This window comes from Populus euphratica, unplaced genomic scaffold, assembly GCF_000495115.2.
Source record: "Populus euphratica unplaced genomic scaffold, PopEup_1.0 scaffold133.1, whole genome shotgun sequence".
NCBI lineage: Eukaryota > Viridiplantae > Streptophyta > Magnoliopsida > Malpighiales > Salicaceae > Populus > Populus euphratica.
Window position 1 is genome coordinate 738,292 of NW_011499937.1, and position 25,731 is coordinate 764,022.

The 25,731-nt window shown below is 33.0% G+C and overlaps 1 protein-coding gene across 1 annotated transcript; it reads right to left on the reverse strand.

Annotated features, from left to right (window-relative positions):
• Window positions 1-10,394: 10,394 nt before the first annotated feature.
• On the reverse strand, window positions 10,395-11,995 carry LOC105136650 (BOI-related E3 ubiquitin-protein ligase 1-like). The gene is made up of 3 exons (XM_011042074.1): window positions 11,802-11,995; window positions 11,343-11,703; window positions 10,395-11,227 (listed from the first exon to the last, which is right to left on the reverse strand). Exons 1-3 carry the CDS (start codon window positions 11,858-11,860, stop codon window positions 10,667-10,669), a joined length of 981 nt encoding a protein of 326 aa, XP_011040376.1. The 5' UTR covers window positions 11,861-11,995; the 3' UTR covers window positions 10,395-10,666.
• Window positions 11,996-25,731: the final 13,736 nt, after the last annotated feature.

Here is a 25,731-nt window from a genome sequence, read left to right on the forward strand (position 1 = left end):
CTTATACTATTCTTAAATTGAAAGTTGAAATTGTACCATGTCAATGTCTTGATTATCTGCTCCTCTAAAAAGAAAAGTCAGTTCTGCTAGATGTCATGGGCACCCACTAGTCCCAATACGAATGGAATAAGGTTTCACTCTCTCTCAAAAAAAAAAAAAAAAAGCACTAGAACTATTAGGTTATATTTTGGTTATATATCAAAACTTTGAGGTTTAAAAAGCTTAAAAAAGCAAGACATAATCATTCCTACCAAAATGGGTTTAATATTTTACACTATATGTAGGTTTGATGTTGCAATCTCCAAGACCTAATCAACGGGATAGAAGGAATAAGGTTTAGTGGGAGAATATGATGTGCACCATCTTCAAAACCCTAGAAATAAGGGTTTCTATCAGTTCCCTAGCTACTTTTCTTTTTCTTTAGTTTTATACTTTCTATTGCTTCACCTTTAGTGGCTTTTTAACTCAGCCATGAAATGAATGATGCCTCTCAAATATCATATCAACCCTAGCTTTGGTTCTACTCCACTACCTTATATCTCTACCAAATATCCATTTCCCTAGAGTAAAACCAATGGCAAGAACCATCAAAGTTAACAAAAATTAGAATATGCAAGAAATCATGATCCTTAGATGTATTTCGCTGGCTGGCTTTCTGACAACTTGTCATTAATTTGACTATGGGGGTCCTTATCTTAGAGGGACACGTATGTTGAGAGAACAAAGGAAGCTACATCATTTTTAAGGTGCTGGACCATTCGGTGCTTGTGCCCTAGACCCTCATTAATTTATACAGCATACATCACAAAAGTTAGGGTTCATGTCTTGGGTCCATTGCTCTAAATTGAATCCATAAGTTATGCCTGGCTTTCTCCATCGTCCATCCCCTTCAAACCCCACGCGGGTGCAGGGGACATGGATAAATCTTGAAGTAGACTACTTCAATGGCACTCTTTACACACACACACACACACACACACAACAGTGGACCCTAACCCTAATTAAAAATGCAAAGATTAAGGACAAAGACATGGGCCAAGATACTGGGATCCTATTTTTGTGTCCCCTGGGACCCGTTATGAAAGATTTGACAAATAAAATTGGTGGGGCTGTATTGTGCGATGTCAATTTCAGAGTACAAATTTTGATGCTAGGGAGTTGGCACCACAGTTAGATGAGCTAATAGCTTGTCATGCTAGCCTGTTAAGCTGTTGCCCTCTTGATTTGGCCATGTTTTGTCAAAGAAAAAAGTTATACCAATCCACAGCGAGCCTCCTTTCAAGTCGAACAAAACACCAATTATATCTCCAACTTTTCATTTTCGCATTCACACAAATCGACTTATTTTTACTACTAAGAAATCAAATTTTAATTAGAATTTATTTTGTCACCTAAAGACTCTAAAGGAACCAGGAAGGCAAGAACCTAATCAAGAGTTTAAGTTGATTGGAATTTTCTAACTATCAATTAATGCCCAAGTGCCCTTGTTTTTGGTGTAGAATGCTGGTAATGTCAAAGATAATCCATATCAATGTACATTGCACGTTACATCAACTAATTAATATGTAAATGTTTATCAAGAGAGGTAAGACACTGCTTTTAAAGGGTTCCTTTTGAAATAGGGCAAGATGCGTGGTGTATGGGCATTGAATCTAAAATCTTACCCTCTTGTTGTCATAATTGAATTCTAAAGGAAGGTTTAGGAGGGAGGGAGGGAGGGATACGCACACTTGACATAAGAATGTGATTCTATGATGTTGACATTTTTTTTTGCTTTATTTTTTCTATCTCTCGGCCAATCATGGCATTAAAGAAATTAAGGCAAAGCAAGCAAATAGGGTTTAGTTTATTTACAATAATAAAACTTCTCTCAATTCGAAGGAGACACGAGGTGGTTGGCTTCCTAATTCTTTGATTGGTATATATATATAAAATAGACATTGTAGTGATTTGAGATAATAAAAGGCATTAGTTAAAAATGGTAGATTAATTAGTTTACTATAACCCCACTAGTCATTTCGCAAATAAAAGCACTCTAAGAGATAACACCTCGGGGTTATTATTTTTTATTTGATTTATTTTTTATAAAAAAATAATTAAATTAGATTTTTTAAAACAAAACAAACTTGAACCGGTTCAAATTGATCAATTTCGACTTGGGTATTTTAGAACAAAAACCAGTTCAAATCTATTTCGGTTCGGTTTAGTTTTTTCATGTTTGGCTTAGTTTTTTCTGATTTGATTTGGTTTTTCTAGTTTAGCTTGGTTTTTCTGGTTTAGCCTGGTTTTTCTGGTTTGACTTTCTAGTTTAGCTTGGTTTTTCTGGTTTGGCTCAATTTTTTTAGTTTGGGTCTGGTTTAGTTTTTTCAGTTTTAGACTTATAAAACTAAAACTAAATAGGTAGATTTTTTCAAAATTCTAATAAGTTTTTTTTCACGGTTTGGTTTTTTAGTTATTTTTTTATTTTCTTGATTTAATTGTTTTTTTAGTTTTTTTTGCTTGCACTAACTTTCATTGACAATGTAATAATCCAATTTTGGATTACATAAAATTTTCTTGTTTGTTATTTTATCTTTATTCTTCTTTAGAAAAATCCAAAAAAATTAAAGAAATTCAAAATTCAAAAATATATTTTTATTGGGTCAACTGCCTTTTCCATAAAAAATGAGTTCATTAGGTTAACATAGGTCAAACTATATTGACTAGGGTAAAAAATGAGTTTTCATGCCATTTTGGATCAAAATCATCATTTTTGGTCAAAATAGTGTTCATCGGGTCAATACGAGTCAAACCATATCAATCGAGATATAAAGTGAATTTCAGATTATTTCAGATCAAAACTAATATTTTCAGTGAAAACCAATCCTATTGGACAATATAGGTCAAACCATGTTGGCCTAGATAAAAAATGAATTTTAGAATGTCTTGAGTCAAAACCATTATTTTTTATCAAAACATGTTTATCGGATCAATATGAGTCAAGCCATGTCAACCAGGATAAAAAAACGAGTTTCAAACCAAGGTAAAAATTGTTATTTTTTTCAGAACAAGATTTATTTGGGTTGATACCGGTCAAAAACTATTTTTTGATATTTGAAATTTTTTTTTGATAATTAAAATTAATTTTTAGCATTTGAAATAGCTTTTTCTAATACTAATTTGAGTTTTTAATTTTACATGTATTATTATTATTATTATTATTGTTATTATATGTAATAAAACAAAAATTAACAATCCATTAGATTTTTTTTTTAAACAAAAGTACTTTGTCCAAGTAATTTTTTTTTTAATGACTCCATATATTTTGTTGTGTTTTCTGTATATAAATGTCGTATCTTAAACTGGCTATAAAAACCATTTAAAAGTTTGAAAAAAAAAGAAGAAAGGAAGAAAGCCAGTTTGATAATTGATTATTATTTTTTTAGTTTTTCTTAAGATATTAATTTAAAAAATAATTCAAAAAATACTAAAAGTATTTTCATTGTTATATTTAATAGTATTAGTTTGAACTCTTAACTAGATCTGATATAATATGGTTTATCATACTAAATTAAAATTTATATCCATCTCAATTCTTAATAAAATAAAAAAGAACAAGTAAATATAATTTTTTACTTGAAAAGGATGATTTAAAGATGATGTCTATATTCCTTTAGTTATAACTAACTTAGTACTTGAATTTTTAAAATCAATATGTAATTTAATTATAATTTTTAGTTTCCTTAGATGAAGATACTAATAAAAATTTTATTTTCTCAATTAATCTTTTATTTATAAAAAGAATTTAGAGCCACCGTCATGTGTTTTCAGACAACAATGGCATGTAAACAATGACAAAGGATATACAATGAAAGAAGATGGGATTATTCCCTTTTCTATTGAAGGAGGTGTGTCAATCAGAAAAACAAAAAATAAAATTGAATTTGTAACCTTTCATGGTGTCGGCAAGTGGTGCATGTAGTAGCTGCCAATAGTGACGATTAAATTGTTGATTACTAGCTAGCCAACCCGTGTGAGTTTGGCCAATTCACAAACATCTCTTTCTTCCTCCTCTTCTTCTTGTTTTTTTATCGATGACAATTAATAGATATGGCCTCGTTCCCACTACTTGCTATGCTTCTAGTCCATGAAAATAGATGTCATTACCGAGAATTTTCACACACCAATAAAGGATGTAGATCCTTTTCCGTATATCATTTTTTTTCATGTGGTCCAACCACAAAAAAAGAAAAGAGAGAGAGAGATAAATAATAGATACAATATATTTCCATCCTTAGAATACACCTAGTAATTGTTGGAAAAGATAGTGGTGAACCTTTCCTATTTCTCCCTTTCTTCTCACGATTCACATCTAAATCCAAGGCCATCCAACAAGTTGATGCTACGGGGCATGGTCACAAATGGGGTGCGTGGAACTTGCTAGGAAAATGAAGAACCTTGCAAGATAAATTGAGATTGCCTTTCGGTGTGGTGTAAAAATGGACCCAATGTATGACTTTTGATTGATTTCTTCATGTCCTTGTTTTATATTTGGTATAAAATCACAAATTAATGCGATATGCTATGGTGGTTGTCCAGATAGTAAAGACGTCTATTATTAGCGACGATGATATCGATGAGTAGTTGCAACAAAGCTTGCCCTACGCTAAGTTGTTCATATTTGTCCTCTTGCCCCCACTTTCCCTTGATCCTCTCTTTTCCAGATAGTGTGTAACATGATGTACTATCATTTCCACATCACTTGATGTTGAGATGCTAGACATTTCTGAACTAGAATTTTACAAGTGGAAATAATCCCTAATCCCACAATTAAAAAAATGAAATTTAATCTTAATTGTTGGGTAAAAGAATTGACCATTTAAATAAATCTCAGCCAAACTTCGTTCAAGACTAATACTAGCTATAACTCTTCTCCATGTAAAATTTCACCAATATTATTTAATTATTAATGGGCTAATTAAGTGAGAGGATAACAACATCTCAGGTAGTTCTAGAAATAGAATAAACTTCCATTGTCGAATCCAAATCGGAATCAATCAACTCTTTGATAAATCAAGAAAAGAATAGCATGTTGATGAGAGGGATTGATTTTGTGAGGGTTTTTTTTTTAATTGGACCATCATGCCTATTCAAATTATGAATTGGGTCGACATCTCTCTATTATTTTTTCTTGTAATTTCCACATTTCCAGGCCTATAAAATATATTGGCTTAATGTATCATACCCTAATATACGTGTGATACATGCTCGTAGGTGCCGAGGGTAGGCCACATCAAATGGGCTAAGGCGTCGATTAATTAAAGGAACAATTGTTTGAAAGAATATTTTGAAGTTCTATCTAGAACAAAGAAGAACCTCTCTTGATGATCTCTTAGGCCTAGACATGAATAAAATAAAGAAGTTTCTTTTTCTCTCAAAGCAAGAAGTGTACTTACCTTGAGGTACTATTCTTTTTTTTTATATATAAAAATATGGGTTAATTATTTATTATAAGATATGCAAATGGGTCAATATCAAAATGTGATTGTGTGGAATCAATCATCCATTACATAATTAAAAACAAAACGTGCTTTTAAGATAAGAAAAGATACCATTCTCTCTCTTTGGCAAATAAGATAAAGTTCGAAGATAAATGAGCAAGCTAGAAATAGATAATGGATGCATGTACTTGCAACCCCAAATGGATAGGATGCTCTTCAATATTAAAATCATATGCCGGTCATAGAGGGACAAAAGGTCTCAATTTGGTAGGTCCCATTAGCCCAAATCTCCATCATCAAACGTTGCTTTCATGTACTCCTCACACCCCCATAAATCAATATTGGCGAATTTTATACTCTTTTATCTCAACTTGGACTCAAAGGATGGAATGGAACTACTTTGATTGAAACAAACAAGGTGGGTGTGGTGTTGTGCTACGATAAGATAAAAGCAAGAACAAACACAAGTGATGAAAATGATACATAGGATGGCTTCACTTTTGTTCCATAAACAATTTTGTTAGTTTTATCGTGATTAGGTCATCCATCATGGCATTGGAGGCGGATACAAGTAACACGAAAGGTTTTTTCCTCAAAAACCATAGAGTTAATATTTTTTTAAATTATTTTGATATAATTTAGATTAAAAAATATTTTTTAAAAGTAATATTCACCTTGCTTCATGCTATTAATAAAGTTGACACCAACTATTAACAAGTATAGGATACCTTTGAAATTTTTTTAGAAGACAATGACACCGGAAGTTTCTATACAAATCTCATGATGTGATGATAACTCCCACCTTTCCCCCTATTTGCAATCCATTGTATTATAGAGACGGTGAGAGTTGATACCTAGCAATCTTTTGATTTTAAGTCTTGCCTTGCCAACAAGAAAGTTTTATGAGATGAATATGCTTAGGAAAGTCGGATGGGAAATTTAGGAAGTGGGTCTAGGCCGCCAAGACGGCATCAATGAGGGTAGTTGGCATTGATCCACAAACACATTGACATAGTTGGATTTATTTTGTTAATGAAGCAAAGCTACCTGCCTCTATTAATTGGAACAATATTGCTTGCGTTCTCTTGGGGTCAAATTTGTGACATCAAATTAGCAAATTGACTTTGTAATAATTAATCACAAGACCTATGGTTTTAACAAGTGATTTAGTGTGATCAAGTTAACCTAATCTCAATTATTTCTTAGCATGTGATGGCTTTTGGGTACACCGAGCACCACCCCACCATCACAACCCACCCAAGAACTTTGTGTGGTTAGCTAAATTATTAATGATATGAATAGCATGGCACCGCTAACTCACCTTGAAAGCAATAATTTAGTTGGACAAAGGAAGGAGAGCAGCATCTTGTCAGGGTTGAAATAAGTAGAAAAAGAAACGCAAAGCGCCATGGTTCATGTAGGTAGGAGTACTTGTCATGGAGAAGCGACTTTTTCTGGCTCGCCAAAAAAACTAGAAGGGACAAATGTTTAATGTATATTTATCTGTACCCAAGCAAGCAATAGTATAAAGGGTCACCAATGTGACAAGACCTGGACGAGGAAGCAGGCATTTTACACCATGATAGTGATTACACGTATCAAATATACAATGACAAAGCAAGAATTATCACTTGGGCCCATAAACTTTTGTCATTATTAAGAAAAAATTAGGAAAAAAAAGAAACTAAAATCAATTAGGTCATTTCCCCTACTGCTAAAACTATTAGGAGTGGCTTAATGGGTAAAATTTTAAGCTTAATTTTTTGAGATTATTAATTTAAGTATGGTAAATTTAAGGCTTATTGAAGGTTTTTCTAATTATTAACTTTAAAATCTTACAAAATTAATTAAAATAAATATTAACTTTAAAATCTTAAAAAATTAATCAAAATATATTTAAACTAACCCAAATACTCACAAATAAAAAAAAATTAAAGTAATTTCAGGGTGCGTGACATATATATTACCCAAAACCACGTATCTATGGGCTTTGCACCCTCTAGCTTTGGCAGCATTTCTCTCTCCATTGCATGCCAAGGAGATTTTAAGATTTGAGGGGAATCGAAGGCAAATAGGACATGGCTGATTGATTTTTTTGCTTACTTTATTAAACAGGTGCCGACAGACAAGACCAAACAAGGCAACAACCACACAGGCACCCCACTAGCGTCCGTTTTGTGCAGGTTCTCGGCGTATTTCTAGGGTTCTCTAAGGTTCATGACCTGAACCACCACCACCTCCCCTGCTCCAATATGGCCAAATGCTAGAAAGTGGGCTAAGCAATTTTACTGCTATTTTAAAATTCGGTATAGCTAGATTGTGAGCTCAATTGCTAGCTATCGATGGCAGGCTAGCTCTTGCTTTCCTGTTGACAGCGTTGAGTTTTTCTAAATCGATGCTTTTGTTATTTCAATTAATGAGAAGTGCTGTTGGTCTTTAATTATGGAGAGGTATTAAGCTTGTGATGTTCTTTAATTGTTAATTAATAATAGAAGAAAAAAACATAAACATATTTAATTAAAGATATATATAATCTTTCAATGTGCTAATGCAAGGTGAATTGGGAATAATTGAAGTTTGTATGAAATGCAAGGTGAATTGGGAATAATTGAAGGTTGGATGATAATAATAATAATAATAATAATAATGGTGGTAATAATAATAATATATTTGTAATGCCCGGGTACAATTGGTGGGCCTGCTCAATTATGAAAGTGTTTAATATCTGACGTGTCATGTCCTCTTTGACACTTGGCGATGCTGAGGTTAAATGCCAACACCTGCCCCCACACAAACTAGATCTTGTGTGAAGTGAAAATATGCCTTTCCAGACTGTTTACATTTCCAAAATTTGATTAATAAATTAATTTCCAACTCTCCATCGATCAATTAGATAGCTAAGAAGCAAGTAAAGTTATAGTACAGTAGTGAGAGAGGTTTATTTCTTTTTTTCGTATCTAAATTTAAATTTTATTATACATATTATTTTTATAATATTTTATTTATTTATTAAATTTATAAAATATTTATTGAACTGTGAAAATTAGTCGTAATGCATATAACCTAAATCGGACACTCTATATAAATAAAAATAAAAATTAAAAAATTAAAAAATTAAAAACAATATATTACTTGAACTTGGTTTGTGTAAGAAAAAAAATCAATTATATTCAAAGAATTCATTGCAATCGTAGTTAAGATACATAATGTTTTCCCTGCTATTAATTGTTTTAATTCAAAGGAACCAAGTTTTCTAGTATTTTTTTTACTCAATTGTCATGGTAAATACATAGCATATACAAGAATGTAAGTGTGATTATAATTATATAATTATTTTTAAAGTGTTTATTATTCAAAAATATATTAAAATAATATTTTTTTTATTTTTAAAAAAATATTTTTGATACCAACACATCGAAATGATTTAAAAATATCAAAAAAAATATTAATTTAAAAAAATAAAAAAATTTAAAATATTTTAAAATATTTTTAAAACATAAAAACAAATAGGATTTTAATGGTTAAATTTATATTGATTTTAATAAAAAAAAACACATATATAATTTTTTATATGAGTGCCAATCATCCATCGGTTTAATCCATTATTTTGAATGAGATTTCGTAATCCCATGAAGGAAAAAAGTGTTTATTTAAAGAGATGGTACAATAATTTAAAATAAATTTATTTTTGTGATTATTTTGAACATAATACATAAAAACATGTTTATTTTGCCTATACTATCTCTATATTTTTTTTTCTGTCTTAGAAAAACAACTCAATGGCAACTAATAGTTTTTGCTTGGATCATGTTGAAATTTCAAATGGAATCGGATTTCTATTGCGAATAGAATTATTTTATTTTATGATTCTTGCTAGCATGAATAGCGTGTCTTGTTCTATATAAAATAAATCATCAAACATTACAAGTTAAGATAGATTCCAATTACGTTACATGATTGTTTTGCAAGCAAGTTTTACTTCCTGCCTGCTTGATAAGAAATCCCCTCCGTCGCCTTGTTTCCTTAATTGACTAATTTCTAATTTTCCAACATGATCACGATGATCATGTAATTTCCCCAACATAATTATGTGCTATCCTAATTAAAATTGCCGGCTGGACCAAGGAAAAAATTACGAAGTGCAAAAGTAAAAGTGGAGCCCAATGGTGGGACATGCCCACTTCAATTGAGAGGAAGTACATCTAAAATCATACTTTCCCTTTTTTTTTTTAATTTTTACTACCGTTCGAAAATTAATGATTGTCTGCTCAGAAAATATAAAGGGAAAACCAAGAAAGAAAAGAGTACTATGGATCCATCATCTCATCTGTGGACCACTAGCCCATATAAAAGTGGAACCCTAATGAAGAAATCAGGCTACATAAAGTAAGCCATACAAAGTAAAAGTAAAACCCTACTGGAGAACTTAACTTTGATGGGGGTATTATATATGATTTAAGGAGGAGGAGGAGGAAGAAGAAGACGTTGAGGGAAAAAAGCCAATAATGCTAATTTGACATACAACACTACCAGCCACTATGGCATCCCACGCAACCCCAACTTTAGTTTTTAACCTTGCGTGCCATTTGGGACAAAAAGACAATTTAATAGGAGGCCATGTCATTGGACAATGAACTAAACTTGAAAATATTGCCCCTTCTGCTTCCTGTTTCTTTATTCACCACCAAAAAAAGCCTTGAAATTTGAAGATCGACACTTTACTTTACCCTAAGCTAAGAAAAGCTGAGAGGCCACTTATGAGATGTGGCATAAAAGCTTCCCCACTAATCGTAATTTAGCATCTAGCCTTTTTCGAGGCCATTACTCTCTCGGGTCATGTTCTTAGAGGGGATATAAGACAAAACCAAGAATCAATTATACTAACTATCCGATATTAACAATAATCAAGAAAACTTAGGTTCAAAATGATGTCTAATTCAGCACCAATCAAGCAATCAATCGCATATATAGCCTAATTAAGTGATGCTCTCAAGGGAGGAGAGCAATATGATGGATTTTGATAGCCTATAACTTAATTTTGACATGCAAGGATTGATTGCAGATAAAATAGAAGAGTAGACGGGAGTAGAAGTGAAACAATGAAAAAATTCCTATGAACTACATATAATGTTTTTTTTCTTTCTGAATTATCTTCATGTTTTACCGAGAGTGACTGCAATTAGTCGTCAAGACATGTTAACATGGACACTAGCATTCATGACAGAATCACATACTGGGCAAGCACCAATCAGATTGGACCCACATAATGTACACAGGCAAAGATGCCTGCACGGCAGCAGCAACACACTTGACTCCCTCTCCCCACACTTTTTACACATCCTGTTGTGTTTAAGATTATCCTTAACCACTACCATCTTATCCTTCACCGCACCCTCTTCTCCACCAGCTAACGTGCACCTCCCATAATCACTACTTCCACAGCAACTGGATTCCGCATCATCTGCCAGAGTGGCAGCGCCACCACTTGCGTGCGCCAAGACTTGTTCTAAATTGCTTCGTAATGAATTTGCTGTGGCCTCATTGGCTTGTGCTAAATCCCTCCAAATTTGATTCTCTAAGTATAAACTCTTCGCTTTTTCTTGAAGAAACCAGTTTATTTTTCCCATTCTTTGAATCTCTTCGTCTCTCTCTTTCAATTTCTTAATCATTCCTTCTTGTATTGCTGATACCAACATTCTTGATTGCCTCCTTTTCCTCTCTTCAAGTTCCATTCTAACTTTCTGATTCTGAAAATCATTTTTTTCATAAAAAAAAATTAAGCACAATATATACCGAAGTTTAGATTTTTATCAAAATTTAAATAACCCCAGAGCACAAAATTTATGAAAAACAACAACTTACATGATCATCAATGAAACGGTCGATTTCAGATTGCTGTTGTTGGATCTGAAAGAGGATATCGTGATCAATAAAAGAAGATAGAGGAGAGACTTTGGTCTTTTGAGAGGCATGAAAAGCATCAAAGTTGTCATCATTGATCGAGTCTCTAGCCCTCTTTCTTGGAGCAGCAACAGCAGGAACATTGTAGGTGAGACTACTATCATCTTTATTAGAAGCTTTAGCAGCAGAAATTGGGTCACAACCAAGAGAAGACTGATAGAATGACATGAATGTTTCAGGCACTGGTTCATTGAAGACAAGCCCAGAATCCATCTGGGTGTTGTATAAATTCATGTTTGCTTGATTTGCTTTCACAAGATCCCTGAGAAACAAAAAAACCCATGTAAGAAAACAATGATAAATTGATGATGATAACCATAAAAAGACAGAAACTTGGTACTTTAGAGTATGTTTTAGTACCTGTTTGTGAGAAGTTGTGAAGGGAAATTGAGGCTCATATATGGAGTTTCAACTGCCATGAGGAGTAGTTAAAACTCTTTGCTTGTGAATTTTGGTTGTGGAGAAGTAGGAGAGATATGTATGAGAGAGTCTTGTGAGGGAACAAGAAATATATGCTTGACAGGGGAGAGGGCATGCAATATAAATGATAGCACGGTAGGATTTGGATTTTCTAGGTTTGGCCATGAAGAGAGAGAAAATAAAAAAACTAAAAGTCAAAAGACCGGCTTCTAAATAGATAAAAAAAAGGGAAGAAATATAACTTTTTAAACAATATTTATTTGGTTATTTATTTATTTATTTCCCCTTAAATTCACTTCCCAGACAAAAACCCTTCTAGATTTTCTAAATTCCCGAGTGGATTTGGTCTCTTTTTTAGAAAAAATAAAAATAAAAAAAATTTAGGGGCAATCATGGGATTTAAACATCCATGACAGTTAATCACTGTTTTTAAAATTTTATTAACTGAAAATTAACAATAATAGCGGCATATCCGCCAGTCAGCCACGTAAGCATATGATAAAATCAAAAAAACCACCCAGATAAAAAGAATATTAAGAAAAAAAGAAGCAAAAAGAGGTTCACGCCTCATAGGGAACGTGATCATGGTAATATCGCACGTGGGACATCAGTGGGCCCCGCTTTCTACACGTGTGAGATGGGTTAGTGATGTTGCTGTAGTGTGTCTACTGTTTTTGACAATTCACAGTTTGTTTGCCCACGTTTGTGGACCCTACAAGAAGAACAAGAGTGGGTCCCATTTCAGTTTCATTTCAGTTTCCCTGTTTTAGCTACCTTGTCCCCTTCTTTAACTGGCGCGTGTTTTTTCTTTTTTTTTCCCCTTACAACCAGGCATGGGTTGCTTATTTGGTGGGGCCAGCGTTTTTTCCTTAAAAAATAAAAAAATTATCATTAATTACTGTTCTTACATTAAAAATGAAAACAGTAATATTTTCTATTTTAAAAACTCATACATTCATTATAAAATTATTTATAAAACAGATTTAATTAAGAATATTTTTAATTTTGTTATATTTTTCATTTCATCCTAAAAAATATAACATCCTGAAAATATTATAATATTTTTTATTTTATATATAGTTTGAAAACACAATTAATTAACACGATATAAACCGTGTTTCTAAAGTATTTAATTTTTTATATATATTTTAGATTATTTTGATATGTTAATTTAAAAAAATTAAAAAATTATTTTAATATATTTTATTATAAAAAATATTATAAAACATAATCATAATAATATCGACGAACAAACTTAGATAAAATTTAAAATAATTGTGATTTCTTTTTATCTAATTGTCAAAGATTAATGCTTTCACAAAGATTAATACTTCCACAAGAAATACATTGAACTTGAATAGAATATAATATAGACTTGATTCATTTACATGAATAAAAATGACCGGATAAATATAATTTTTATTCTTGAGTATATAATATAATATTTATTGTTTATTGATAACATAACACGACTGAATTTCTTATAAATATATAATTAATAATAATATACAGAAGATTTAGCAGGCGACTTGCGTGGTTATTGTTAAGTGTTGGCATTTATTTATTTTTCCCTTGAGCAATTGATTGTATTTGACTCTTTTTTTTTCTTTCTCTAAAAAAGACCTTTGAAATCCTATGCTGATCATATCATTAATAGAAATTTGGCGAGAGAATTGGGATCTCAAATTGAGGGTGGTTTTGACTCTGGATTAGAATAAAAGGAGTATGAGGTTTACCAAACCGAAGGCATTCCTTAACGCTAACCACATTCTAGATGTTTAGAATTGAGAAGGTAATAATTCCCGAGCCTTTTTCTTTCTTTCAGAAATTGTAAAACCTTCCAATGGAAACGGTAGTTGCTATTTACAGACTTTTATCAAAATTACTTTGTGATTGAACTATTTCAGTAATGGGATTTGTTTGATTATTCATTTCATAAATGAAATTCTTGAGAAAATGATCTTCACAAGAACCTTTCTGTAAAATCATTACACTTTCTTATCAATATTTTGGATATATATGGGATCTAAATGCTCCAAATTTGGCTAATTACTTCAACACCTACACTTACTATCCATAGTCACGACGTTTTTACCCTGTAGTCTTTTGAAAATGATAGGAAACCCATTTATAATCCTAGGAGGGGAAGGCATCCCCTTGTTGAGATAGTAAATTTAAATGAAATCCATGTAGATAGTAATTTTATATTACTCATAATTAAGATGGTAATTTTGATTCCTAAGTTAAGCTAGAGTACTTATTCTTGCCAACGCATGCCAATTTTGGATGAAAATTAATCTTCATACCATAATATATAGTGTCATTCATACAGCATATTCTCCAAATGCCCCGACAAGGGTTTAGGTTTTTGCATCCAGCTAATAGCTAAATGCATATAAAGATACCCACTGATATTTTTTTTTTTTGCCTCCATGTAGAATCATAAATGCACTATATAGATCGATCACTTGTGATCTTCTTGCTGCCAAATGGAAAAAGTTCTTGGTGCTTGCCACGCTTAACTTAGATACCTTAACGTTCAAGTTGGGTGGGCGGACCAAATGGACCAATGTAGGACAAGTACTTTTTAATTTACAGGCAAGAAAAGTCAATAGAAAGTTAGTTTGTGGATGGAGTATCAAATTTTCCATGAAAGTGATGTATTCAAGTTTAATATGAATTTAATGACTTGAGTATTGTCTTCCCTTTTGAGAGAGAGGGAGAGAGAGAGGGATTATACAATAAATGATTCGGAAAACGTTATTGAATTCCAAATGTCTAACCATAACCAATCTTGTCTTAATAAATGGATTTGATCAACTAAAAATAATACTTGAAAGGCCACAAAGAAGAAAAGGGTTGAAATGTATGGAGAATATATAAAAGAGGAGTCAAATTTCACAAATTTCAAGTATTCTCCATCAACCAAATTAGATGGTCCCCCAAAACCAAAATTGAATCCATCATGGCCAAATCTTGGAACCATTATCATATGCTATTGACAAAAGTGAATGGAGATATTGAACAGTCACCCCACCATGTCCCAAACCAATCTAACATCCCCCCACACTCAAGCACAATCAAAGGTTAAAGGAGAAAGAAGATTAATTAAAGAAAAGAAAACTAAAAAGAAAAGAAGTTGCCTCAAGAAAAGAAAGCAAAATATATAAATGTCGACAGATGGATTCCCATATCCACCGTCCCCTTCTCATCTTTCACTCTTTTTGTCATTCCCTCTATTATTGCTCACTCTTCAACATCATTACCCCTATTGTGCACAATACCTTCAAACCCTATGTTTGTTTAATTACATTACTTTAACCACCTTAAAAGACAACGAAAGTAATGGAACGAAGAGAACCTGGTAAAAGCAAGCAATATCGATCCCTCTTTTTATATTAACGTTGTATATATGTAGATTAATGTGTATTGCGCTTTCTTGATAGTTGAAATATGTATTCAGTAGTTATCATGGACAAGGGGTCAGAGTGTGAATTATAAATACTTAAGTAATCTTGACATGGGCTTCAATAGCAAAATTGTCCACTTTAAAGGCAACTCCAAACTCACATACAAAAGTACATTTTGCTTACAAAAAGTCGGAACATCATTATCCCAAGAATATTCTTGACATGTAGAAGCCACCTGTCTTTTCTTCTTTTTCTTTTTTCTTGAATTCTTTTATGCTAATAAAAGAAGATCTAGTTAAGTAATTAGGTTTTCTTTGTCCATGCCGATTTTCAATCGATTGCATATTGTGATTTTTACGTCAAAGAAGTTTGTAAGTGTTTTATGGTAAAGACTCTTTGATTGAGCGAGTAAGATGCATCACACATAATAAGTTTTATTTGATGGAGCAACATAATCTCTCATTGCTTGTAAATGTTGAAAAATCGACGGAAAGAGGCCTCGAAGAAACTTTTTTTTTTTTTTAATTTCTTCCCATATGCTTCGAATGAAATTAATTCCTAGATAGAATTGAAGATATCCTTTTGAAAAAGTAGTGTTTTAAGCATCAAAAGCCACTACCTCTGCCATCCACTCTCACTTTATTTTGCCATCTTCAATATCTTTTCAAAGGTTGGAATTATATGCCTAGCCACTAGGAAGATCCCATGATGATTCAAAAAGCTCTCAAATGTGGGAGCCACCCCAACACGAAAAATAGCAATAGCAAGAACATCAATTCATTGGTTTCCCTGCCTCATTAGGATTTTCCAATCTCTCCCACTCTTGTGAATTTTCTAATCTAAATTGTAATCTTGCAAGCATGAGATGAAGCAGAATCACTTTACTACAAATTTGGAGGGGGAACTTCTTAAAGTAAGCATAGCTACAACATATAGTTAAATGTGCTGGAAGTCATTGATAAAAAAGTGTCCATTCTTTTCAACTAAAGCAACAAAAAGAGGGCATTGGGTCCCTCTCTCCATATCTTAAGCATAAGACTAAGTTATGATTATTGACCTAATTGAAAAGGATACGAGATCCAATTTGTTAGAGAGAGAGAGAGGAGAAATTAGGTCCCTCATTTAGTTCTAATGACATGACATCACTATAAAACGTTCATTGTTCAAGGATGGAGCCACCTCAAATGTTTGTCATTGTATTTTATTTTTTTTAAATTCACCCCTAGGGAGCCACCTCAAATGTTTGTGCATGGTAGGTCATACATAAAAACATGCCTATTATTCAGTTAATAGACAATGCACCTAATTAATGATGTGATTGAGTTTTTGAATGTTGATTTCTCTCTAATTACCAAATTCCTTTTGGATAAATGTATTTCTTAATTTCGATACTCACATCAATAATTACTAAATTTTACATTAATCTCTATTTAATCCCAATTATCGAAACAAATTTCATTAAACTGTGCACAATTGTGGACCTCAACCACCCATTTATTATCTAGAAAATGAGAGGAAGAACTTTTATTTATTCATGAAAATAAAATTGAATATTCAACTGTCCATTCCATTTTCTAGAAATGTTTGATCAGTCATGCATGAACCTTCAGAATCCACATGGCTGCTTCGGAGAAACAAACCGAAATTCAATAATTCATGCATCTAATTAATCATGGATGCCTTTGGCACAGAGTAAAAAAAGAGTTCTTTATTAATGGTGACGGGCAACAAAATACGTGTAAAAAATAATTGAATGAATGCTTATAATTTCAACCAGGTAATGTAAACTTGTCTTGGCACTACATCACCACCAATTAAAGGCAACACGTTTTCATGCAGTCGAATAGGCTCCAAGATAGGATATATATGCTATTGTGATTAATATTTAACCTATGAAAAATAAGACTTTAGTATAATGAAGATTAAAGGACACATTCAAGAGGCAAAAATAAAGTGTCCTTCTTGTATCTTTATTCGAAGTGGCAAGACCCAACTAATTACGGGGAGTGATTTTTTCTTGATTCAATTAGTGTTAGAGTCTAAACACTAATGATGATGATATTTATACTATCATTAATGTACATTTATATTGCACTATCTCATTATATTCTCATCAAAATTTCATTTATAATTCTTGATTTCTAGCAAGTTCACGACTGTGTGTGTGTGTAGTAATTATGTAGCATCCATCATCGAACAATTCCCTCTCAAATTAGAGCTTTATCCTCGTAAAATAATGTTGTCGATAGACACCAATCATAATGAAATTGATGTATATTTTCATTTTCCATGAAGTTACATCCTATACTACTCGAATCAATTAGTTTTTATCAACAAACATAATCTAACTTTTCTGCCTTTCCCATTGTCGCAAACAAGAAAAACAAGACACATTTGAGCATATCTTTTACATTTTCCAAGCCAGAAATTAATGCAAGTACTTATTCTTGGCATCATCGATCCCATTCATAGCATATAGCCCTCGTTCTTGTACTGGCTTGTGTCATTATCATAGAACCCTGTAGATACATTTGAATTGCACGCTAACGAATAATTTTTGACAATATAATGTGTTCATACATAGAAATGTGAACCGAACTGATTGATCATGACTTGGCCACACCAATCACTTTCTTGTAATTTCTCTTTTGGAGGCTGCTAGAGTTAAACACGATAGAAATCTTGTTTTATATTTTTTTTCTAGTGGTATTGTCATTAGTCATGTTCTTTATTATTTTCGTGTTAACATTATCAATCGTGGGCCAAATTTCCAGCTTTCAATCTTGTAATGATGTTGATGTATACAAATTCTTGTTCATCTTTTCTTACATGTCGAAACATTTCTAGATTAAAGGTTAGTAAGTGTTTGATTTCTGTCTTAAATACAAATATTCACATCTCTATCTTTTCTTTAGAAAAAACCCAATCTGAAAATAAAATAAAATTGTACCCATCTTGATTTTTCTTGGTGAGAACTCAACTTGGGAGTCTCTTTCCTTGACAAACCCTTGAATGATAAAATTGTTATCTCTGCAAAGATGCATGCTAACTTTGTCACTTTATTTTATCAAGTGTTTTTTGACGTGACTCACGTACAATTGTTATCTTAAATAAATTGTAAAATAAAACATATTTAACCATATTATTATATATAGTTGATATTGTTCTACAAATTATTAAGCATAAAGTTCTAAAAACTATATATTTTAGTAGATCTTAATACACAAAATGTACTACATTTTGAGTTGAGTGATGTGAAATTCGTATTTATAATCTTTATGTAACAACACGATATTAGATAATTTATTATGACATGCTGAATAGATTTTTATTATTGTGGTGTTCTTAAACTATTCTCATCTATTTTCTTAACAATTAATACACTTAATATAGAAAATTATATATTCTATGATAAAATTAGCATCTTTTTTTACTTAATGTATGCATGTCTTCACCTTGCATTTTACGTCTAGACTCTAACAGGTCTTAATTAATAACACTTACGTCTGCCTGGGGCTTATGGGCATGGCATTGGAGATACATGTCGATATTATTGGAGATGGGGACCAAACAGCGAGTTTGGCCAGAAATTGCCCTGTTTGTTTACATTATGGCATAGTTAATTAGCTGTCATAGCGGTCAGTGGTCACAAGTCGCTGCAGAAATCAATTGAACAATTTTTGGATCGCGCCAATGTTCATAGAAGCATTCATTGAAAACACTGTGAAGGGTGCTGGCAGTTTCATAGTACACAAGTTGACACAAAATGAACATCAAAGATATTGAAATGGTACAAGTCTAGCCCCACTATCACTTGATTTTGTCCCTGATATGTAGCAGGTTGTGTCCAAAATTAGGTAGTATTATTTATTATGATCATTGAGAATACGTTACACATTAGTAGAAACTCGAAATAAACGACAAAAAAATAAGAAAAGTTGAAGTGAAATCAAAGTTATCTTGGATCAGCGATGATAGCTAAAGAAATTACTGGAGTAGATATGTGATTGGACCCATTACTATAAAAAGAAAATCAGAGAAGCAAGGATTTGTAGCTTTTGGAGCATTATTATTAAACTAGGCTAGGCCGACCACCTCCCTTCCTAAAGTATAAAAAAAATCAATTTAAAATTAATTAGTTTGATCTAATCACTTAATCAAAATTCAAATCACTTAATTTTTTTATTAAAAAATTTATATTTTTTATTGAAATCAATTGAATTAACACCTGCTTGATCTATGACCCTGATACTCGAATTAGATCTAACATGCCGATGGATGTGCACATGGTAGCGCTACGATTTTGAGCCTGCCTCCAGTTGTCGGTATAATATACTCGATAATTGAAAGAATAATAATCAAACTATGAAGTGCCATTGTGGTCCATATCATGTTCTCGAAGGAAGCATTTTTTGTGGATTTGGTTTTCTATTTCTTACAAGTTGAAACTATAATATTGTATACCAAGGAACCCACCAAGAATCAAACAGGGAAGAGGTGTTTTTAAATTACTACTAATGACCAAAAATAATAAAAGTTAGGTTGGTAATCTTAGATTGATCAAGACAAACCTCATGGGATACCTGTCATTGTCCATAGAGAATATATCATATATAGACTGTCACCTAAGTGCTTTGCCCCATATGAATTGGAGTCGTCTATTTTTGACCAAGTTTTCAGTGGAGATCGTAATAATTAAGATAGCAGATAGTTACATTCTTTATTCATCTCCCACCATGCACAGCATCTCAACAAATTATAAACAACGGCTTTGCCAAGTCTACAAGATAGACACAAAACAAATTTATAATTACATATCCTTCTAAGGAACAATAGCTTGAGATATCAAATATTAAATTGGTCGCATGAAGTTAAAGGAACCTATACAGAGGTCAGGTATAAATAGGAGTAGTGTTAAGTTAATTAAACATCCATCAATTATCCTTGAATTATGAAAATCTTGTAGCAAATAATTGGCAAGAGAGAACTGAATTGGTAGGCAAATAAGCAATGATATCTGGAGAAAAACCTCTGATCAACACGTGATCATCACACAAGAACTCTTTGTTTTCCTGGCTCTTGCATGTGCATTTGGTGAAATCCTGCAAAAATGAACACAATTTATGCATTAATCGAGTGCAGTACTGCTGGAACATAACTATACAAGGTTCCAAGACTGAGTACGTGCATGGAAATTGCAGTACTTGCTGTCGAGGTCGAGTTAGGAACATGCATATGTAGCTATATATAGGTGCAATATTTTGAAAGAATATTGTTGTGTGTCATGACATGATCACGCATCAAAACCAAAGACAAAAATAATGGAGTTACAATAGAAATATAGGCCCTATTTTAGTTGTGATATTGTACTTGAAAATATATATGATTGAGGTTAATGTATCTCTTTTTTTTTTTTACTGATCCCACTACACAATACACCATTAAGAATTCTGGGATTAATTTTTAGCGTTGGAATCCATGAATCAATCGCCAATTATGAGTTGGGCTATAGCTGGTACATGTTTGAAAGGTGAGAAAGAATTTAGAGGTAGATGATTAGTTCTGAAATCCCAAATTTATTTGAGACATGCCTTGAGAATTGGCCAAATATATAATACCAAGCATGATTCAAGAAATTATAGTAAAGATATTGTCTCAATAGGCATGCACGAGGAACAGTTTAACTTGTTCAGTGCCTAGGATTTGCAAAGTCGAGTGACCTCTAGTCTCTTTGAATCTTACACTTGTGTATATATATATTCGAGCTTCAATTTCAAGCCTCTTATCTTCTGTTAAGTTTGGAAAATATATTAGAGAAATTAATCACCATTTCTTGGACAGTTTTGAAGAACTTTCTGACAAGTCTTGTTTGCGTGCAAGGCAGTACCTACCTAATGAAAATTACCTTCTCTTTTCACGCTTTGTTTGTACTTCATTCCAAAATCACTTGAAAGGCTTCAGAATCCTTGCAACTTCCTTGTGTATGCTAGAAAAGACGCCTTTTTTTTTTCCATATGCTGTTGTACAAGAATTTTCACAGTTACAGTGTTGCCACCATGCCCTACATAGAAAGATAAGTTTACAGGTCTAATCAGCTGGAATTTGGACGAACTTCCGGTAAGATATCAAAGAAAGTTTCTTGTTGGCAGGCCATTACAATCAAGATCAAAAAATCAGGAGAAATTCCTCAGATACAAGTTCCTAATGGAGATTTGTCCTCATCAAGTCCCATTATTGACCCTGAAATTGTTGTTAGTAGTTTGCTCCTTGATTAACAGCATTAATGATCATTAAGAATCTAGAATCAAATTGAGTTTGCTTGTCCCTCATGATCCTGGAAGCAAACCAAGTAAAATGTTTTGTGCTAATGAGAGACGACAGTCAACCACAGAGTTCATTAATTTCTCATGGCATATATAGCTTAAAATTAATCCTTTTACATATTCAAAGATAGCAGTGTCAGTTGATACTGATAATTAATTAGCAATTGATCTGATTAAATCCTCTTGATCACAATTCACGTTCAACTCCATGCTGTTGTTGGATTCTGATTAGTTTACCAAATTACCTAACTGTTGAACAAAATGCCATTTGATGCACAAGTCACTTACTTATCAACATAATTATTTTAAATTCGCAGATAACTTAAATTAATTAAGTCTTATGTTTGAATATCTGTATATATTTTAAAATCATGCACTTGAGTTGTTGATGATAGATAATTAATTACATAAAACTTAGTGTGAACTCTTGTTTCTTTGTCAGAAACTTCAGGAGCAGGTAATGCAGCTCTTGCATTTTCAAGAACACTTTTTTTTTTTTATAGAAAATGTTAATGGAATTCAGTCTTCATGTGCCGGCATTGCTCATCATCTGTAGCATTACAATAACAATTAACAACTGAGGTGAAGTCACATATAATTAACAATTAATGATGTTATTTTATATATATAAATTTCTTGGTGCTGCCCTTCTTGTAGGCTTCCATGAATGTTAAACACCTGGAGATCTAAGAGATAGGAGAATGAAAATTTCAAAATAGATTATGAAATGATTGTGAAGGTACACTGAAACATTTGATAATTATAAAAGGATCTTGGCAAGTGGGGCCATTGAATTAGGAACTTTGTCCTTTTCTAGCTATTCGAGGGGCATCATGACATTTTAAAGCATGAATTTTGCCTTCAAATTCTGTAAAACAATATTAGGTATACAGGTGACTTCACTTCAAGTTTGTATGATGGTTCTTCCCACTATTTTTCTTAATAAAATTTTGTGTTTAAAAAACTAGAAGAGCAAAGTGGTCTGCTTGTTTTGTTCAATGAGTAGAAGAGAATAGTCTAACTAATCTACTTAATTGTGGTTTTAATGCTCCATGATGATCATAGGCTAATATACATTTTTAATTATAGTTGAAGAAAAAAATTAAAGCCAAATAGCTAACCAACAAACCTTTGTAGCACCATCAAGAAAAAAAATCTTCTTGTCATGAAATCGCAAGGAATACTTTCATGTGCAGGGGGTGCTCCCCATCTCAATTTCCCATTTCTTCATCAATATAAAGATTATTGTCCTTAATTAACTCTTAAATTTGCAGTAAAAATCAGGAAAACAAACTATCTATCTATCTATCTATCTATCTATCTATATATATAAACCAACCTGACCTGTTCCCACATGGGATGCTAACTTTCTAACACCAAACACTTCATGACAAATGAGCATCCATAGGTCCACTTAACTTTGTTTTGTTCTCCCCCTCAAACTTGGTCCATCCTTTTGTCCCTAAATCCTTGCGTATCCCAGATAAGACAGGGGCAAAATAATGAAAAAGTGCCTTAAAAATGGAGATTTATATGTCATGTTGATTTCTCATTCATTTGAATTGATGGGGTTCCAAAGAGGATAGAGATTAGACCAGGCGTGAAATTTGGATCTTATGCAAGGCTCTATGGGGTCCAAGATGTGAGTACCCTTCAACTTTTGTGTTGTGTTAAATGTGGGTTAGGGCACAAACCAGCTCTAGCCCATCACATAGAATTGACATTGCTTTGTCTTTTCTTCTTGCGTAACGCAATATGCCTTTCTAATATAGGTCCCACTCATGAATCTACAAGGGAATGATCATGAGTAATCACCCTCCATAATGTGTATCATACTTTCAAGGAATTTTGACAAGCTATCAAGAGGGTTGTTCTATGGCTGAAGGGATTTATTAGTGGGATTGGATGATGGCATTGACATAGGTGGAGTAGAAGAAAAGCTAGGGCATTATGAATTTCATTTTGAATATAAAGCAATTGTGGATAAAGTGTTGAAAAGTGAAATCAATAGAAACCAATCAACTTTTCTGTCTGAGGTTTGAAAGATATATTGCACAGGTCATATTTTTTCCCACTAGCAATAATTCCATGTGCCAAGCCTGCACGACTTTTTCCATCCCATTAATGGGGTTTTGGACATTATGGCAACATCCAAGCTATGTGCTTGATGCAGACCCAACTTCCAAGTCCCATCTATGGTAGAAAGATTGTCATGTCTTGCTTTTAGAAGTTTTTAAACCTTAAAGTCTAGTGCCCCAACTTGCATTGTCTTATGGGTCTGTCTTTATTAGAGCCAGTGAGAGTGGGCACCCATTACATGTGCTAACGAAACTGTAGATGCGTTCTCTGATACTGCATAGGGTGTGAACCCGTCTCCTTGAACTTGGAATTAAGATTTAAAGAGTCAATGAGTTCATCTACTCGTTTCCATGGGTGGAAGAATAGTCTCCTTGTAAATTGGTGAGAAAGAAACAATTTGTTCAGAGGTTGAAGTTGAAAATAATGTGATTGGGTAATATAAAAAGATAGAAAACAGTGTGGCCTATTATACTTGATGATCTGAAGATACCTGCTAAGAACCTTGTGTCCTCATCAAGGTGAATAGCATTAACTTCTTACTTAGTCAGGTCATGTTGGTGAAACTCTAGGTCAATTCAGAAGGGGCAGAGTCCCTTTTACTAGACTTTATCTACAAGATTTTTTTTTCTTTTGTGGATATCACATGAAAGTGAATAAATAATGATGCTGTAATCTGTTCAAAACTAGAGGTGTTTTTAATTCACCCTGTGAGCGCATACTATTTTATCACGTGAATCTTGGCCTACGTTCTGTTTTTTTCTTCTTTGATCTGTTCTTTGATGAACTACCTACCATACCACATTCAAAAAAGTTGCAGTGGTCCTAAAGAGCTTCAAGTAGCTGCTATATATCACATCAACATATAGTGATCCTTCTGGTAATAATTAGACTTAGCCCAGTTGGTTAGAAGTGGGGAGCAATTCAGTTGGTGAGAAGAGGGGAGCATTTAAGGAGGAGGTTAAGTTTCGAGTTCCTTTTTTCATGCTGGACAGGTTTTGCTTAAGTTCTAGTTGATCCAAGCCCAGTCACTAGTAGATGTCTGGCAGAAATTTGTAGCCCAATGCTGCTCAAATATAAAGCAAGTCATGCTTGATGGTCAACATTCTATAGTTTAACCACAAAGCAACTGGACATGGAAATCCAGCCTGTGAACATAACAGGGTTAATGGCATCTGTATTTATTTCTCTGGAGTGACAAATATGCGTGTGCATAAATTCTAGGATTACAGCAAATTATTTCAGTTGGGATCAAGAGTTTAAGGTGCTAAGCACAATTATTATTCCCTGGAATATTGGGACTGGACACCTTGAATCGATATCTAGAGTCACTAATCACTATGATGCAGACGAGTTCAACAGCAATGCTCTGGCTGCAGAGGACCTTTGACTAGCCCGTGATGCATGTGAGGACTTGTGCTGCAAGTTCTGGTTCAAAACAAAACTGGCATGCTAGCATAGAACATGTTAGCCAAAAAGGAAAAACTTCCTATGAGAAATGGAAACTAACACGCACAAAGGAAAAGAGTGCAATTTGGACATATCCAACAAATCACACCAGCTCACTATTCAATCATAAACTAAGCAATTAGGCATTCCATTCTTTCTATATCACTTCTGCAGATTACTACCACTGTTAATCAGCATAATCAGAAGCAATTTTAAATCTCAGACAATGATAATTTCTATTAACTAGTAACGAGAACAAATATAAGGGCATGCAGATGCGTACATGTGCAAGTGAGAGAGAAGAATTTGGCATCGTAATTCATATAGTAGAAGACATAACTCACCTTATGTGGTACAATCTGTCAAGAAAGTCTTTCAAAAGACAATCCAGATAGTGTTTGGAAATAATAGCTGGTATTGGGAATGTGCTTAACCTTCTGGCGATCTACTCTTCCACCTTCTCCACGAATGCACTCTATGATCTCCTCTAACAGTTATGAATATCAATACCATAAGGCAATGCCTTTAGTTTCATGCATCTACCAAGGCTCAAAATTTGAAGACCTGGCATCACTCCCTTATCTAGAACAATCTCATTTAGTTGATTGCAGT

What these genes read in the sequence shown, in the direction of transcription:
- LOC105136650 (XM_011042074.1), bottom strand. Translation starts at nt 11,860, where the DNA reads ATGGCAGTTGAAACTCCATATATGAGCCTCAATTTCCCTTCACAACTT. An exon ending in TCACAACTTCTCACAAACAG is followed by an intron (nt 11,704 to 11,801) that starts GTACTAAAACAT and finishes TTTGTTTCTCAG; the next exon opens with GGATCTTGTGAAAGCAAATC. An exon ending in ACCGTTTCATTGATGATCAT is followed by an intron (nt 11,228 to 11,342) that starts GTAAGTTGTTGT and finishes AATGATTTTCAG; the next exon opens with AATCAGAAAGTTAGAATGGA.